This window comes from Pelobates fuscus, chromosome 3, assembly GCF_036172605.1.
Source record: "Pelobates fuscus isolate aPelFus1 chromosome 3, aPelFus1.pri, whole genome shotgun sequence".
In the NCBI taxonomy this organism is placed as follows: Eukaryota; Metazoa; Chordata; class Amphibia; order Anura; family Pelobatidae; genus Pelobates; species Pelobates fuscus.
Genome location: NC_086319.1, coordinates 401,418,637 through 401,438,642, shown reverse-complemented (window position 1 = coordinate 401,438,642; position 20,006 = coordinate 401,418,637). Strand labels below are relative to the sequence as shown.

At 43.8% G+C, this 20,006-nt stretch overlaps 1 protein-coding gene across 1 annotated transcript in view; it reads left to right on the top strand.

The window, feature by feature from the left end:
* CHD3 (chromodomain helicase DNA binding protein 3) overlaps positions 1-20,006 on the top strand; it is an 86,700-nt gene that overhangs the window by 38,637 nt on the left and 28,057 nt on the right. The window contains exons 15-22 of the mRNA XM_063449702.1: positions 5,884-6,084; positions 6,291-6,428; positions 7,166-7,287; positions 7,365-7,538; positions 8,428-8,569; positions 9,728-9,859; positions 10,797-10,914; positions 11,048-11,172. Of these exons, the coding sequence (XP_063305772.1) occupies positions 5,884-6,084; positions 6,291-6,428; positions 7,166-7,287; positions 7,365-7,538; positions 8,428-8,569; positions 9,728-9,859; positions 10,797-10,914; positions 11,048-11,172 (1,152 nt within the window). The remainder of the gene's footprint in view (positions 1-5,883; positions 6,085-6,290; positions 6,429-7,165; positions 7,288-7,364; positions 7,539-8,427; positions 8,570-9,727; positions 9,860-10,796; positions 10,915-11,047; positions 11,173-20,006) is intronic.

Below are 20,006 nucleotides of genomic sequence, written 5' to 3'. Positions count from 1 at the left end.
CCGGTCGTGCAAAGCCGGCTGCGAGGGAGTGACTGCCTTTTACAGCATCACGTCCGGAAGTACGTCAGGACACTACCGGAACGACCTGTCAGTCAAGTGCTGCAGGACCAATCAGGACGCCTCAGAGGCGTGGTTACTTTTCGGAACAGGGTATTTAACGGAGCTTCTCTCGTCAGCTCATTGCCCTGTCGTGGTTCTAGCTTGTTCTAGTCACTCAGTGCTTGTGTTCTGCTTATCCCCTTTGGTTTTGACCCGGCTTGTTTATTCTACTCTGCTTACCTCTGTATCCTTGATTCGGCTTGTCTCTCGCTCTCCTGTCTTCTGTTACCCTCGACCTCGGCTTGTCTTTGACTATTCTCTCAGTACTACTTACGTTAGTCCGGCCGTTCTAAGGTCCGGTATACGTATCTGGCTACTGTTTGTACGCTGCGTGTTGGATCCCTGTCCCGATCCTGACATTACGATAGGGCCTTTGCGAGTAAAAACAACATCCCAACCCAGCTAAGGGAAACACCCTTGGCCGTTGAGGCCATAGATGGTAGACCACTACTAGACCCTGTTATCTTTCGTGAAACCATACCCATTGATTTAAATGTTGGTATCCTACACGTGGAGAATTTATCTCTTATGCTCATTTCGTCCCCTTCCGTTCCCATAGTTCTAGGGTACCCATGGTTGAAGAAACATAACCCTATTATTGATTGGGAGTTAGGGGAGATACTCTCGTGGGGCCAGGGCTGCCAGGATAGGTGTTTAAGCAAGGTTTCTCCCTTAGCTAATATTAACATACCGGAGAATCCTACTCAGTTCACAGAAAGACAAATACCAGACCTTTACCTAGACTTAAAGGCAGTATTTGACAAGAAGAATGCCGATTCTTTGCCGCCACACAGGTCATTTGATTGTAAGATTAAGCTTTTACCAGGGACGATGCCTCCGAGGGGCCATGTATATCCTTTGTCTGTTCAGGAAAACTCGGTTCTCGAGGAGTATATTCGGGAGAATTTAGAAAAGGGATTCATTAGGAGGTCTTCTTCTCCGGCCGGGGCTGGGTTCTTTTTCATTAAGAAAAAGGATGGCACGCTGAGACCTTGTATCGATTACCGAGGCTTGAATAAAATAACTGTCAGAAATGCCTATCCTATCCCACTGATTACCGAGTTATTTGATCGTCTTAAGGGCTCCAAGATCTTCACCAAGTTAGATCTTAGAGGGGCATACAATTTGGTGAGAATCCAGCATGGTCACGAGTGGATGACGGCATTCAATACCCGGTATGGCCACTACGAATACACGGTTATGCCATTTGGACTTTGCAATGCTCCTGCAGTATTTCAAGATTTGATTAATGAGGTACTTAGGGAGTTTCAACATGATTGTGTTATTGTTTACCTGGACGACATACTAATACACTCTAAGGAGATTGAGACTCACCATAAACAGGTCAGAAAGGTATTACACAAACTTCTGCAACATGGTCTATACTGCAAATTGGAGAAATGCAGTTTTGATCAGTCTCAGACAGACTTTCTTGGGTACGTGATTTCTGGGGAAGGTTTTAAAATGGACCCTGGAAAACTCCAATCTATTTTAGACTGGCCTTTGCCCAAAGGACTCAAGGCTATCCAGAGGTTTATTGGTTTTTCCAACTACTATAGGCGCTTCATTAAGGGATACTCCTCTATCATTGCGCCTATTACCAATATGACCAAACAAGGGGCTGATACTAAGGTCTGGTCTAAGGAGGCTCTTGTTGCTTTCAAGACTCTCAAGGAACTTTTTGCCTCGGCTCCCATTCTAGTTCATCCTGATACGACTCTGCCTTTCTTGCTCGAGGTCGATGCCTCTGAGACAGGAGTTGGGGCTGTTCTATCTCAAAGGTTAGGGGTGGATAAACCGTTACACCCTTGTGGTTTCTTCTCTAAGAAATTATCTGGGCCTGAGAGCAGATATGACATCGGGGAGAGGGAGCTGTTAGCGGTCATTAAGGTTTTAAAGGAGTGGAGACATTTACTGGAAGGGACATTACACCCTGTTACTATATTAACGGATCATAAGAACTTGTCTTATATTGGGGAGGCTAAGCGCTTATCCGCCAGACAGGCTCGCTGGTCCTTGTTCCTCACTCACTTTAATTATGTACTTACTTATAGACCTGGTTCTAAGAACTCTAAAGCCGATGCTTTGTCTCGTCAATATGAACCATCCACTATAACTGAACCAGTCCTGTCCTCCATAGTTCCTAAGGGAAATATCATCGCAAACACGAATCTTAGGATTCACTCTCCATTGCTTTCCGAGATCATGAAGTCTCAGCATTTGGCACCCAAACAGACTCCTGGGGATCGACACTTCGTTCCTGCCACTCTCCAACTGGAGGTGCTACGCTGTCTCCATAACAGCAAAGTGGCGGGGCATCCGGGCATCCGCAAAACATATGCTCTGGTCTCTAAAGATTTTTGGTGGCCTGACTTACGTAAGGATATTAAAGAATTCATAGGGGCATGTGAGGTTTGTACCAAGACTAAGCAACCTCATTCGCTTCCATGCGGATTTCTGCATCCTTTAGAGGTTCCTGAAAAGCCATGGTCCTGTTTGGCTATGGACTTCATTGTTGATTTGCCTATCTCTAAAAAGCAGACTGTTATCCTCACTGTGGTGGACAGATTTACTAAGATGGCTCACTTCATTCCCTTACCTAAACTCCCATCTTCGCCTGAATTAGCGGAGATATTCGCTAGGGAGATTTTCCGTTTGCATGGGATACCTTCCCAAATTGTCTCTGACAGAGGCTCCCAATTTGTTTCCCGTTTTTGGAAATCTTTCTGCTCCCAACTAGGCATCAAATTGAATTTCTCCTCTGCCTATCATCCTCAGTCCAATGGAGCTGCTGAACGTACTAACCAAAAAGTTGAACAATATTTACGTTGTTTTGTTTCTGAACACCAGGACGATTGGGTCGGTTTGATTCCTTGGGCGGAGTTTGCACATAACAATCTCATTTGTGATTCTACGCAGTCTAGCCCTTTTTTCTTGAATTATGGCTTCCATCCTTCCATCCTTCCTTCGGAGTCTTCTTCTCAAGGGGTACCGTCGGTGGATATTCATGTTGCCAATTTAAGGAAGTTGTGGGATCAGACTCGACAAATCCTTCTGCACAATTCCATGCTGGTTAAAAAACACGCTGACAAACGTAGAAGGGCAGCACCGGTATTTGTTCCAGGCGATAGAGTATGGTTAAGTACTAGAAACATTCGGTTAAAGGTGCCGTCCATGAAGTTTGCTCCTCGATATATTGGACCTTACAGGGTACTGTCTCAAATTAACCCAGTTGCGTATCGTTTAGCGTTGCCTAATGCCTTACGCATTCTGAATTCATTTCATGTTTCCTTGCTAAAACCACTAATATGTAACAGGTTCTCCTCCAAGATCGCCCCTCCTCGCTCTGTGCAAGTGGAGGGTCAGGAGGAGTATGAGGTCAATTCCATTGTTGATTCTCGAGTCTCCCGAGGGAGACTGCAGTATCTGGTCGATTGGAAGGGTTATGGTCCTGAGGAGAGAAGTTGGGTACCTCAGGAGGAGGTGCATGCTCCCCGTCTCCGCAGGGCGTTCCACTCTCGCTTCCCTTCTCGCCCTGGTGTCTTCCGCCCGGTGGGCGTATCTGAGAGGGGGGGTACTGTCAGGGTACCTGTGGTCTCTACCTCCGAAAGAGGTAGAGACTTAGCAGTTCCTTCATCCGGACGGTCTGATGGCTTCCTTCCTCGCGGTCTATCCAGTCGTGCAAAGCCGGCCGCGAGGGAGTGACTGCCTTTTACAGCATCACGTCCGGAAGTACGTCAGGACACTACCGGAACGACCTGTCAGTCAAGTGCTGCAGGACCAATCAGGACGCCTCAGAGGCGTGGTTACTTTTCGGAACAGGGTATTTAACGGAGCTTCTCTCGTCAGCTCATTGCCCTGTCGTGGTTCTAGCTTGTTCTAGTCACTCAGTGCTTGTGTTCTGCTTATCCCCTTTGATTTTGACCCGGCTTGTTTATTCTACTCTGCTTACCTCTGTATCCTTGATTCGGCTTGTCTCTCGCTCTCCTGTCTTCTGTTACCCTCGACCTCGGCTTGTCTTTGACTATTCTCTCAGTACTACTTACGTTAGTCCGGCCATTCTAAGGTCCGGTATACGTATCTGGCTACTGTTTGTACGCTGCGTGTTGGATCCCTGTCCCGATCCTGACACCCCATACCACTCTTTGTCCTGAATCTATAGACATTTTATTCTTCCCCCATACCACTCTCTGTCCTGAATCTATAGACATTTTATTCTTCCCCCATGCCACTCTCTGTCTCTGTCCAGAATCTATAGACATTTTATTCTTCCCCCATGCCACTCTCTGTCCTGAATCTACAGACAGTTTATTCTTCCCCCATACCACTCTCTGTCCTGAATCTATAGACATTTTATTCTCCCCCCATACCACTCTCTGTCAATGTCCAGAATCTATAGACAGTTTATTCTCCCCCATACCACTCTCTGTCTCTGTCCAGAATCTATAGACAGTTTATTCTCCCCCATACCACTCTCTGTCTCTGTCCAGAATCTATAGACAGTTTATTCTCCCCCCATACCACTCTCTGTCTCTGTCCAGAATCTATAGACATTTTATTCTAGTCTATCTCTCCTTCCACGAGTCATGAAGACATATTCTCCCATCCCCGTTTTTGTCTCAGTACAGATGCCATGGAAATATTATATTATTTTTCCATCCCATTGTACCATTATATATTATAATTATATACATTTATGTTGAAAGCTATTTAGGCAAGCTTGTCCTTGGTAAATAGACCTGATTTCTCACAGGCAATAGTCAGGCATTTTAAATGATGACGCACTTAGAGAAAACAATATAAAAAGTAATTTCTATAAATTTTTTTCTCTGGAATTCAGTATTTGCCCATTTATTGTCAATATAAATAAGGGTCAAGTTTACGTCATAGATCTCTTTTCTAAAGTTTCTTTAATGGAAAACTCTGACCAACATGCATTCTTAACGCTATAGTTTTAAAATACCTATGCATAGCTTTTTTTTTTACCCAAGACTTGTAAGTGTCGATTTTTTTAAATCTATTTAATTTTTTTCCCACATTGCCTTTTTTCTTTGCACTAACTATAACTGTGAGAAATAAGACATATTTGTAACCTACATTGCACCCTTGTGCACCCTGTGCCTTACCATACCATTTTCCTTCAGACTGCAAGGTTTCAGGGAGGATATTTATACCCTACTATCCCTTTATCAATTTGCATTTAATACATGTAATGATACTTTTTATATTACAGGGACACTATAGTCACCCAAACAACTTTAACTTTTAATGAAGCAGTTTTGGTGTATAATCATGTCCCTGCAGTCTGACTGTTCAATTCTTTGCCATTTAGGAGTTGAATGATTTGTTCATGCATCCCTAACCACACCTAGCCAGCATGTGACTTACATAGTCACCCTAAATACTACCTGTCAAAAGAGATCTAATGTTTACACTTAATTTATTGCCCCCCCCCCCCCCCCATTCATGAAGACTTTACAGAAGCAAATTACATAAAGATAAGCTAATCCATTGCTGTATCCAGAACCTTTGCATACATGCTGTTATTTCATTTACAGTGTACCGATTACTCACATTCTGTAAAGGATCATAGAGAGTACAGTATATTGCAAGACAATGCTGATGGATTTAGAATTGAGGGTATAGATCAAAAAGCTTACATTCTAGCATTCACAAAAACTTGATGTAATGTTTACCCACCTCTTAACCAGATGGGCATGGTTAATTTTGTTGGCTTGGGTCAGGCTTTTTTCATAGTAACGGTTTTCTCTCTCTGCTCCATAGGGCCATACACGAGGCCCCTTTCTTGTCAGTGCCCCTCTCTCCACCATCATAAACTGGGAGCGTGAATTTCAGATGTGGGCCACAGACTTCTACGTGGTGACATATACGGGAGACAAGGACAGCCGAGCTGTGATAAGAGAGAATGAGTTTTCATATCAGGATAATGTCATAAAGGGAGGAAAGAAAGCCTTTAAGATGAAGGTGAGACATGTTGAAGAGCAAGGGATTCATTCCTATTGTACAGCGCTACTGAATTTGCTGGCGCTATATAAATAATAAAATAATAATAATAGGCAGAGAGAGGGCAGAATTTCTGTCCTCTGGTCTCATTAGGTTTCGGTATCCTGAGGGTGGGTACGGGGGCAATGTATTATTATGTGATGATTCTTTGGGTCCTGTCTTCCTAGGCACAAGCCCAGGTGAAATTCCATGTGCTGCTCACATCTTACGAACTAGTAACCATTGATCAAGCTGCTCTGGGGTCTATTCGATGGGCCTGCCTGGTGGTAGATGAGGCTCATCGTCTAAAAAACAATCAATCAAAGGTATGTCTTTGACCTGATCGGGTTTGTGCCTTCACTAATCAGCTGGTACAGTCTAAGCATTTTGGAGCGGATGGGCTCTCTGTTTTCCAGGGGTAAGGGCTGTCTAAAGAAACAAAAAAATATATAACATTTATTGTCCCTTCATTGTTTATAAGTATGAGTAATTGTAACACTATTATATGTAACACTATTGGCTCTGCATACAATAAGAATACGTTTACACAATAACAAAGAGGTATATAGCCTTAGAGGTGTCCGCATGAGGTATTCAGAAATAAAGGAATCATTGGGAGGTGTACATTTCTCAAGGTGTCTGTAGGAGGGATTCAGTGATACAGAAAGAGGTTGGAGGTGTCAGTATGAGGAATTCAGAAATAAAGGAATCAGTGGGAGGTGTACATTTCTCAAGGTGTCAGTAGGAGGGATTCAGTGATACAGAAAGAGGTTAGAGGTGTCAGTATGAGGAATTCAGAAATAAAGGAATCAGCGGGAGGTGTACATTTCTCAAGGTGTCTGTAGGATTGATTCAGTGATAGAGGAAGAGGTTGGAGGTGTCAGTAGGAGGCACACAATGAATAAGGAATGGGTTGAAGGTGTCAGTAAGAGGGACACAGTGCTCAAGGAATTGACTGGAAATATACAATTGCAGAAGAGAGAGGTCAGTAGGAGAAACACAGTAATAGAGAGATTGGTGGAAGGAGTCCAGTCCTAGGAGTGATGCTCACATTGTTTTGCAGTTTTTCCGGGTACTTAATGGATACCATATTGATTACAAATTGCTCCTCACTGGGACGCCATTACAGAACAACTTGGAGGAACTTTTCCACCTTCTCAACTTTCTCACCCCAGAGAGATTTAAGTAAGTCTTGTACATACAGATTGCATACAATTCAGTGACTGCAAATGCTACCCATATAACTATGGTCTCCCCCACAGTAATCTGGAAGGCTTCCTGGAAGAATTTGCCGACATTTCCAAGGAAGATCAGATTAAGAAGTTGCATGATCTGCTGGGTCCTCACCTACTTCGTCGACTCAAAGCTGATGTTTTTAAGAACATGCCAGCCAAGACTGAGCTTATAGTTCGAGTGGAGCTCAGTCCCATGCAGAAGTAAGAGTCAAGCAAAAAACACAGACTCGGGGTGAGGTGGTCATGAGATAAGGCAGTGTATTGACTAGAGCAGGGGTCAGCAACCTATGGCACGTGTGCCATGCATGGCACTCAAGATGCCTTTGCACGCTACTCAAGGTTGCCAGAGACAAACAAGCTCTGGACTATCAGGAGTCCCGTGGGACTTCACATGTATGTTAGTGCAAACCGAGCAGTGATTGCAGGTGGTGAGGGACAACTTGTAAATGGGAAACCACACTGGAGTAGAGCAGCCCACAGCAGCTATCGCAGCTCTTGCTCTCTACCTGTACCTGGCCAGCTTCGTCCACACTGGACTCCAGGAAAGCCACCCACGCTGCTAGGTATGCACAGAGCTGCAGAATAAGCTTCCCCCTCATACAAATAATACAGACAGCCTACACAAATATAACACCACTGACAGTCCACATAAACCCACACAACCCCACAAAACCACAATCAGACCCACATATCATCCACACACACTATTCTGCAGCCAGCCCCAATACAAAGCCCACATTTATTGGTATCATACACAATACCACAAACTACTCATAAACATATACAATATAACAGCCCACATACTCTCTAATACAATGTTACAAAGTGCAGCCCCCATAAAGAACACAAGCAGAATACTGCAACATACGCACCTCAGTTTAAAAATATAGGACCGGCACGCAAAGGGACTTCAAGATCTTATTTTGGCACAGTACTGCTAATAGGTGGCCTACCTCTGGACTAGAGCATGATATGCAAAATAGCCGGAGACAATAAAACTTGGGAAATGGCCAGCCATGAGCTCCGTATTCTGGATTGTGCTAGGATGCACATTTATTTTAATTTCTCTCTTTCATGTGGCTTCATCCAGGAAATATTACAAATTCATCCTCACTCGAAATTTCGAGGCCCTCAATTCACGCGGAGGAGGGAACCAGGTTTCTCTTCTCAACATCATGATGGATCTTAAGAAATGCTGTAACCATCCATACCTCTTCCCTGTGGCTGCTCTGGTTAGTTCCATTAATTACCTCTTATAACTTATTCTGTTGTTCCCTATACAGGATGACACAGACAGAAGGAGCTATGAGTCTGTCCCTCCCCCTGCAGGGTGACACAGTGACACAGACAGAAGGAGCTATGAGTCTGTCCCTCCCCCTGCAGGGTGACACAGTCAGAAGGAGCTATGAGTCTGTCCCTCCCCCTGCAGGGTGACACAGTCAGAAGGATATATGAGTCTGTCCCTCCCCCTGCAGGGTGACACAGTGACACAGACAGAAGGAGCTATGAGTCCGTCCCTCCCCCTGCAGGATGACACAGTGACACAGACAGAAGGAGCTATGCGTATGTCCCTCCCCCTGCAGGGTGACACAGTGACACAGACAGAAGGAGCTATGAGTCTGTCCCTCCTCCTGCAGGGTGACACAGTGACACAGACAGAAGGAGCTATGAGACTGTCCCTCCCCCTGCAGGGTGATACAGTGACACAGACAGAAGGAGCTATGAATCCGTCCCTCCCCCTGCAGGATGACACAGACAGAAGGAGCTACGAGTCTGTCCCTCCCCCTGCAGGGTGACACAGTGACACAGACAGAAGGAGCTATGAGTCTGCCCCTCCCCCTGCAGGGTGACACAGTGACACAGACAGAAGGAGCTATGAGTCTGTCCCTCCCCCTGCAGGGTGACACAGACAGAAGGAGCTATGAGTCTGCCCCTCCCCCTGCAGGGTGACACAGTGACACAGACAGAAGGAGCTATGAGTCTGTCCCTCCCCCTGCAGGGTGACACAGTGACACAGACAGAAGGAGCTATGAGTCTGTCCCTCCCCCTGCAGGGTAACACAGTGACACAGACAGAAGGAGCTATGAGTCTGTCCCTCCCCCTGCAGGGTGACACAGACAGAAGGAGCTATGAGTCTGCCCCTCCCCCTGCAGGGTGACACAGTGACACAGATAGAAGGAGCTATGAGTCTGTCCCTCCCCCTGCAGGGTGACACAGTGACACAGACAGAAGGAGCTATGAGTCTGTCCCTCCCCCTGCAGGGTAACACAGTGACACAGACAGAAGGAGCTATGAGTCTGTCCCTCCCCCTGCAGGGTGACACGGTGACACAGACGGAAGGAGCTATGAGTGTTGATTTAACCCAATTCACTTTTTCTCCTGTGTTTCAGGAGTCCCCAAAGCTTCCCAGTGGTGCGTATGAAGGTGGAGCTCTGATCAAGTCATCTGGAAAGCTGCTACTTCTGCATAAGATGCTTCGGAAGTTAAATGAACAGGGCCATAGAGTGCTGATCTTCTCACAGGTAAAAAAATCTCTTTTTCAGTGAGTGTCTCTCTGTGCCAGCTCAGCTCGTACCGTCAGCTTGTATATCAAGTGAAGAAAGCTCCAAAACCCGTTCCATAAAATCTATTTGTAATTGTCTTCCAGAAGATAATATTTTACTGTGGTTGTACTTGTGGAGTGGCATCTTGCTCTGCTTGATAAATGACAAGGAACTTTTTAATATTGTAATTTTTCTGGTTAATGGATAACCAGAGTTTCTAAAACTAATTACATTGGAAATGCTGCTCATGTATTGTTTGTTCTCTCTGTTCTACTTCATTAGGAGAAATCTATCAAAGTGCTGCCAACACATTTATATCTAATAGCTCCCTTTGACTCTATTTATTAAATCTGTTAGATTTCTTCATCGTTTCCTTCTTTAGCACCATAACTGTCATTTTTGAATAGACACCATATTTTTTAAGCAATGCAAGATATTTGTCAATCGTTCCACCACTTTTTTTCCAACAGAGAAGTGTTCTTTTTCATGCCCCTCTACATTCGACAGTTTTCTGAAATCGAAATTTCTGCAAAAACTGTCAGAATTTATAACGAAGAAAACCGACAATATTCGATCATTTAAAAAAACTTTATTAAATACAATCAAAATATTGACGGGATTTAACGGTCTCTTTTCAGAACACTTTGATAAATATCACCCATTCCTGTTTGTCCTTGTGTATCTCCACCATGCACAACCTTCTCTGCTCTCATCTCATGGATGGTACTTACTAACACAGAATACACCTAGAATCCAGATCACTGTCATTGACCAGAAAAATCGAAAGAATTAAAAACTTATCAAATTGAACTATGACTGCATGACAAACTGAATCTGGCTAGTATATTTTCACTTTTTTGGGAATTTATGTAAATCCCTCTGAAAAAGTTTCCCCATTTTTCTAAAACTTTTACAGATGACCAAGATGCTAGATCTCCTAGAAGACTTTCTGGATTACGATGGTTACAAATATGAACGTATTGATGGAGGGATAACTGGGGCCCTCAGACAGGAAGCCATTGATCGGTTTAATGGTGAGCATGGCCTAAGAGACGACATGCATAAAATTACTTATTTCTCTACCATCTATTTCCTTTTGCTATTTTTTTTTCTCTGTCTTTCTTTCTTGGTTACCTTCTAACACCTTTTTTTTCTGTTGGATTACAGCTCCTGGAGCTCAGCAGTTTTGTTTCTTGCTCTCTACACGTGCGGGGGGTCTGGGGATCAACCTCGCTACTGCTGACACGGTCATAATATATGACTCCGATTGGAACCCCCACAATGACATCCAGGTAAGTCAGAGCTATCTGTTACCTGTATGTACAGAGAGAGGACAGACTGAGCTATCTATCACTGTATATACAGAGAGAGGACAGACTGAGCTATCTATCACTGTATATACAGAGAGAGGACAGACTGAGCTATCTATCGCTGTATATATAGAGAGAGGACAGACTGAGCTATCTATCACTGTATATACAGAAAGAGGAAAGACTGAGCTATCTATCACTGTATATACAGAGAGAGGACAGACTGAGCTATCTATCACTGTATATACAGATAGAGGACAGACTGAGGTATCTATCACTGTATATACAGAGAGAGGACAGACTGAGCTATCTATCGCTGTATATACAGAGAGAGGACAGACTGAGTTATCTATCGCTGTATATACAGAGAGAGGACAGACTGAGCTATCTATCGCTGTATATACAGAGAGAGGACAGACTGAGCTATCTATCACTGTATATACAGAGAGAGGACAGACTGAGCTATCTATCGCTGTATATACAGAGAGAGGACAGACTGAGCTATCTATCACTGTATATACAGAGAGAGGACAGACTGAGCTATCTATCACTGTATATACAGAGAGAGGACAGCCTGAGCTATCTATCGCTGTATATACAGAGAGAGGACAGACTGAGCTATCTATCACTATATATACAGAGAGAGGACAGACTGAGCTATCTATCACTGTATATACAGAAAGAGGACAGACTGAGCTATCTATCGCTGTATATACAGTGAGAGGACAGACTGCGCTATCTATTGCTGTATATACAGAGAGAGGACCGACAGCTATATATCACTGTATATACAGAGAGAGGACAGACTGAGCTATCTATCACTGTATATACAGAGAGAGGACAGACTGAGCTATCTATCGCTGTATATACAGAGAGAGGACAGACTGAGCTATCTATTGCTGTATATACAGAGAGAGGACAGACTGATCTATCTATCACTGTATATACAGAGAGAGGTCAGACTGAGCTATCTATCACTGTATATACAGAGAGAGGACAGACTGAGCTATCTATCGCTGTATATACAGAGAGAGGACAGACTGAGCTATCTATCACTGTATATACAGAGAGAGGTCAGACTGAGCTATCTATCACTGTATATACAGAGAGAGGACAGACTGAGCTATCTATCGCTGTATATACAGAGAGAGGACAGACTGAGCTATCTATCACTGTATATACAGAGAGAGGACAGACTGAGCTATCTATCGCTGTTTATACAGAGAGAGGACCGACAGCTATATATCACTGTATATACAGAGAGAGGACAGACTGAGCTATCTATCACTGTATATACAGAGAGAGGACAGACTGAGCTATCTATCGCTGTATATACAGAGAGAGGACAGACTGAGCTATCTATTGCTGTATATACAGAGAGAGGACAGACTGAGCTATCTATCACTGTATATACAGAGAGAGGACAGACTGAGCTATCTATCACTGTATATACAGAGAGAGGTCAGACTGAGCTATCTATCACTGTATATACAGAGAGAGGACAGACTGAGCTATCTATCGCTGTATATACAGAGAGAGGACAGACTGAGCTATCTATAGCTGTATATACAGAGAGAGGACAGACTGAGCTATCTATCACTGTATATACAGAGAGAGGACAGACTGGGCTATCTATCACTGTATATACAGAGAGAGGACAGACTGAGCTATCTATTGCTGTATATACAGAGAGAGGACAGACTGAGCTACCGTGTTTCCCCGAAAATAGGACCTAACCCGAAAATAAGCCCTAGCCGAATTTTCGGGGTGGGCTGCAATATAAGCCCTACCCCGAAAATAAGACCTAGGCATTTTACCTTTGCGGCCCGGCGGGACTTCCTTCTTCTATGAGGAGGAGGGGGAGGAGCATTGCGGGCCGCGGCATCGCGCAGCGTGATGACGACGTGCGCAGCGTGATGACGACGTGCGCAGCGCCGTCAGTCTGCCTTCACGGATCTTCAGCGGAAGGATCCATTCCGGGCGGTGAGGCACCCAGTGGTCGGACTCTTTGAACTGTGAGTAGATACCGGTATTTTATGTCTGGGACTTAATTAATTAAAGGGGGGGTGGGGGGTGAATTAATTAAAGGGGGGTGGATTAATTAAAGGGGGGGTGAATTAATTAAAGGGGGGGTGAATTAATTAAAGGGGTGGTGGATTAATTAAAGGGGGGTGGATTAATTAGAGGGGGGTGTGGATTAATTAGAGGGGGTGTGGATTAATTAGAGGGGGGTGTGGATTAATTAGAGGGGAGGTGTGGATTAATTAGAGGGGGGGTGTGGATTAATTAGAGGGGGTGGATTAATTAGAGGGGGTGGATTTATTAAAGAGGGGGGGTGGATTAATTAAAGGGGGGGTGGATTAATTAAAGGGAGGGTGGATTAATTAAAGGGGTGGGGGATTAATTAAATGGGTGGTGGATTAATTAGAGGGGGTGGATTAATTAGAGGGAGGGTGAATTAATTAAAGGGGGGTGGATTAATTAAAGGGGGGGTGGATTAATTAAAGGGGGTGGATTAATTAAAGGGGGTGGATTAATTAGAGGGGTTGGATTTATTAAAGAGGGGGGGTGGATTAATTAGAGGGGGGTGGATTAATTAGAGGGGGGTGGATTAATTAGAGGGGGTGGGTTAATTAAAGGGGGGTGGATTAATTAGAGGGGGTGGATTAATTAAAGGGGGGGTGGATTAATTAAAGGGGGGGGGGGTTCAATGTACATACCGGTACCGTAAATAAATAAGCCCTACCCTGAAAATAAGCCCTAGTGTGTTTTGTGTGACTAAAATTAATATAAGACCCGGCCTTATTTTCGGAGAAACACGGTATCTATCACTATATATACAGAGAGAGGACAGACTGAGCTATCTATCACTGTATATACAGAGAGAGGACAGACTGAGCTATCTATCACTGTATATACAGAGAGAGGACAGACTGAGCTATCTATCACTGTATATACAGAGAGAGGACAGCCTGAGCTATCTATCACTGTATATACAGAGAGAGGACAGCCTGAGCTATCTATCACTGTATATACAGAGAGAGGACAGACTGAGCTATCTATCACTGTATATACAGAGAGAGGACAGACTGAGCCATATATCGCTGTATATACAGAGAGAGGACAGACTGAGCTATCTATCACTGTATATACAGAGAGAGGACAGACTGAGCTATCCATCACTGTATATACAGAGAGAGGACAGACTGTGCTATCTATCACTGTATATACAGAGAGAGGACAGACTGAGCTATCTATCACTGTATATACAGAGAGAGGACAGACTGAGCTATCTATCACTGTATATACAGAGAGAGGACAGACTGAGCTTTCTATCACTGTATATACAGAGAGAGGTCAGACTGAGCTATCTATCACTGTATATACAGAGAGAGGACAGACTGAGCTATCTATCACTGTATATACAGAGAGAGAAACTATCGCTGCATATACAGAGAGAGGACAGACTGAGCTATCTATCGCTGTATATACAGAGAGAGGACAAACTGAGCTATCTATCACTGTATATACAGAAAGAGGAAAGACTGAGCTATCTATCACTGTATATACAGAGAGAGGACAGACTGAGCTATCTATCGCTGTATATACAGAGAGAGGACAGACTGAGCTATCTATCACTGTATATACAGAGAGAGGTCAGACTGAGCTATCTATCACTGTATATACAGAGAGAGGACAGACTGAGCTATCTATCACTGTATATACAGAGAGAGGTCAGACTGAGCTATCTATCACTGTATATACAGAGAGAGGTCAGACTGAGCTATCTATCACTGTATATACAGAGAGAGGACAGACTGAGCTATCTATCACTGTATATACAGAAAGAGGACAGACTGAGCTATCTATCGCTGTATATACAGAGAGAGGACAAACTGAGCTATCTATTGCTGTATATACAGAGAGAGGACAGACTGCGCTATCTATTGCTGTATATACAGAGAGAGGACAAACTGAGCTATCTATCACTGTACATACAGAGAGAGGACAGACTGCGCTATCTATTGCTGTATATACAGAGAGAGGACAGACTGAGCTATCTATCACTGTATATACAGAGAGAGGACAGACTGCGCTATCTATTGCTGTATATACAGAGAGAGGACAGACTGAGCTATCGATCACTGTATATACAGAGAGAGGACAGACTGAGCTATCTATCACTGTATATACAGAGAGAGGACAGACTGAGCTATCTATCGCTGTATATACAGAGAGAGGACAGACTGAGCTATCTATCGCTGTATATACAGAGAGAGGACAAACTGAGCTATCTATCGCTGTATATACAGAGAGAGGACAGACTGAGCTATCTATCACTGTATATACAGAGAGAGGACAGACTGAGCTATCTATCGCTGTATATACAGACTGAGCTATCTATCACTGTATATACAGAGAGAGGACAGACTGAGCTATCTATCACTGTATATACAGAGAGAGGACAGCCTGAGCTATCTATCGCTGTATATACAGAGAGAGGACAGACTGAGCTATCTATCACTGTATATACAGAGAGAGGACAGACTGAGCTATCTATCACTGTATATACAGAGAGAGGACAGCCTGAGCTATCTATCGCTGTATATACAGAGAGAGGACAGACTGAGCTATCTATCACTATATATACAGAGAGAGGACAGACTGAGCTATCTATCACTGTATATACAGAAAGAGGACAGACTGAGCTATCTATCGCTGTATATACAGAGAGAGGACAGACTGTGCTATCTATTGCTGTATATACAGAGAGAGGACAGACTGAGCTATCTATCACTGTATATACAGAGAGAGGACAGACTGAGCTATCTATCACTGTATATACAGAGAGAGGACAGACTGCGCTATCTATTGCTGTATATACAGAGAGAGGACAGACTGAGCTATCTATCACTGTATATACAGAGAGAGGACAGACTGAGCTATCTATCACTGTATATACAGAGAGAGGACAGACTGAGCTATCTATCGCTGTATATACAGAGAGAGGACAGACTGAGCTATCTATCGCTGTATATACAGAGAGAGGACAAACTGAGCTATCTATCACTGTATATACAGAGAGAGGACAGACTGTGCTATCTATCGCTGTATATACAGAGAGAGGACAGACTGGGCTATCTATAGCTGTATATACAGAGAGAGAACAGACTGAGCTATCTATCACTGTATATACAGGGAGAGGACAGACTGAGCTATCTATCACTGTATATACAGGGAGATGACAGACTGAGCTATCTATCGCTGTATATACAGAGAGAGGACAGACTGCGCTATCTATCACTGTATATACAGAGAGAGGACAGACTGAGCTATCTATCACTGTATATACAGAGAGAGGACAGACTGAGCTATCTATCACTGTATATACAGAGAGAGAACAGACTGAGCTATCTATCACTGTATATACAGGGAGAGGACAGACTGAGCTATCTATCACTGTATATACAGAGAGAGGACAGACCTGAGCTATCTATCGCTGTATATACAGAGAGAGGACAGACTGCGCTATCTATCACTGTATATACAGAGAGAGGACAGACTGAGCTATCTATCACTGTATATACAGAGAGAGGACAGACTGAGCTATCTATCGCTGTATATACAGAGAGAGGACAGACTGAGCTATCTATCACTGTATATACAGAGAGAGGACAGACTGAGCTATCTATCACTGTATATACAGAGAGAGGACAGACCTGAGCTATCTATCGCTGTATATACAGAGAGAGGACAGACTGTGCTATCTATCACTGTATATACAGAGAGAGGACAGACTGAGCTATCTATCACTGTATATACAGAGAGAGGACAGACTGAGCTATCTATCACTGTATATACAGAGAGAGGACAGACTGAGCTTTCTATCACTGTATATACAGAGAGAGGTCAGACTGAGCTATCTATCACTGTATATACAGAGAGAGGACAGACTGAGCTATCTATCACTGTATATACAGAGAGAGAAACTATCGCTGCATATACAGAGAGAGGACAGACTGAGCTATCTATCGCTGTATATACAGAGAGAGGACAAACTGAGCTATCTATCACTGTATATACAGAAAGAGGAAAGACTGAGCTATCTATCACTGTATATACAGAGAGAGGACAGACTGAGCTATCTATCGCTGTATATACAGAGAGAGGACAGACTGAGCTATCTATCACTGTATATACAGAGAGAGGTCAGACTGAGCTATCTATCACTGTATATACAGAGAGAGGACAGACTGAGCTATCTATCACTGTATATACAGAGAGAGGTCAGACTGAGCTATCTATCACTGTATATACAGAGAGAGGTCAGACTGAGCTATCTATCACTGTATATACAGAGAGAGGACAGACTGAGCTATCTATCACTGTATATACAGAAAGAGGACAGACTGAGCTATCTATCGCTGTATATACAGAGAGAGGACAAACTGAGCTATCTATTGCTGTATATACAGAGAGAGGACAGACTGCGCTATCTATTGCTGTATATACAGAGAGAGGACAAACTGAGCTATCTATCACTGTACATACAGAGAGAGGACAGACTGCGCTATCTATTGCTGTATATACAGAGAGAGGACAGACTGAGCTATATATCACTGTATATACAGAGAGAGGACAGACTGCGCTATCTATTGCTGTATATACAGAGAGAGGACAGACTGAGCTATCTATCACTGTATATACAGAGAGAGGACAGACTGAGCTATCTATCACTGTATATACAGAGAGAGGACAGACTGAGCTATCTATCGCTGTATATACAGAGAGAGGACAGACTGAGCTATCTATCGCTGTATATACAGAGAGAGGACAAACTGAGCTATCTATCGCTGTATATACAGAGAGAGGACAGACTGAGCTATCTATCACTGTATATACAGAGAGAGGACAGACTGAGCTATCTATCGCTGTATATACAGACTGAGCTATCTATCACTGTATATACAGAGAGAGGACAGACTGAGCTATCTATCACTGTATATACAGAGAGAGGACAGCCTGAGCTATCTATCGCTGTATATACAGAGAGAGGACAGACTGAGCTATCTATCACTGTATATACAGAGAGAGGACAGACTGAGCTATCTATCACTGTATATACAGAGAGAGGACAGCCTGAGCTATCTATCGCTGTATATACAGAGAGAGGACAGACTGAGCTATCTATCACTATATATACAGAGAGAGGACAGACTGAGCTATCTATCACTGTATATACAGAAAGAGGACAGACTGAGCTATCTATCGCTGTATATACAGTGAGAGGACAGACTGAGCTATCTATCACTATATATACAGAGAGAGGACAGACTGAGCTATCTATTGCTGTATATACAGAGAGAGGACCGACAGCTATATATCACTGTATATACAGAGAGAGGACAGACTGAGCTATCTATCACTGTATATACAGAGAGAGGACAGACTGAGCTATCTATTGCTGTATATACAGAGAGAGGACAGACTGAGCTACCGTGTTTCCCCGAAAATAGGACCTAACCCGAAAATAAGCCCTAGCCGAATTTTCGGGGTGGGCTGCAATATAAGCCCTACCCCGAAAATAAGACCTAGGCATTTTACCTTTGCGGCCCGGCGGGACTTCCTTCTTCTATGAGGAGGAGGGGGAGGAGCATTGCGGGCCGCGGCATCGCGCAGCGTGATGACGACGTGCGCAGCGTGATGACGACGTGCGCAGCGCCGTCAGTCTGCCTTCACGGATCTTCAGCGGAAGGATCCATTCCGGGCGGTGAGGCACCCAGTGGTCGGACTCTTTGAACTGTGAGTAGATACCGGTATTTTATGTCTGGGACTTAATTAATTAAAGGGGGGGTGGGGGGGTGAATTAATTAAAGGGGGGTGGATTAATTAAAGGGGGGGTGAATTAATTAAAGGGGGGGTGAATTAATTAAAGGGGTGGTGGATTAATTAAAGGGGAGTGGATTAATTAGAGGGGGGTGTGGATTAATTAGAGGGGGTGTGGATTAATTAGAGGGGGGTGTGGATTAATTAGAGGGGAGGTGTGGATTAATTAGAGGGGGGGTGTGGATTAATTAGAGGGGGTGGATTAATTAGAGGGGGTGGATTTATTAAAGAGGGGGGGTGGATTAATTAAAGGGGGGGTGGATTAATTAAAGGGAGGGTGGATTAATTAAAGGGGTGGGGGATTAATTAAATGGGTGGTGGATTAATTAGAGGGGGTGGATTAATTAGAGGGAGGGTGAATTAATTAAAGGGGGGGTGGATTAATTAAAGGGGGGGTGGATTAATTAAAGGGGGTGGATTAATTAAAGGGGGTGGATTAATTAGAGGGGTTGGATTTATTAAAGAGGGGGGTGGATTAATTAAAGGGGGGTGGATTAATTAGAGGGGGGTGGATTAATTAGAGGGGGGTGGATTAATTAGAGGGGGGTGGGTTAATTAAAGGGGGGTGGATTAATTAGAGGGGGTGGATTAATTAAAGGGGGGGTGGATTAATTAAAGGGGGGGGGGTTCAATGTACATACCGGTACCGTAAATAAATAAGCCCTACCCTGAAAATAAGCCCTAGTGTGTTTTGTGTGACTAAAATTAATATAAGACCCGGCCTTATTTTCGGAGAAACACGGTATCTATCACTATATATACAGAGAGAGGACAGACTGAGCTATCTATCACTGTATATACAGAGAGAGGACAGACTGAGCTATCTATCACTGTATATACAGGGAGAGGACAGACTGAGCCATATATCGCTGTATATACAGAGAGAGGACAGACTGAGCTATCTATCACTGTATATACAGAGAGAGGAC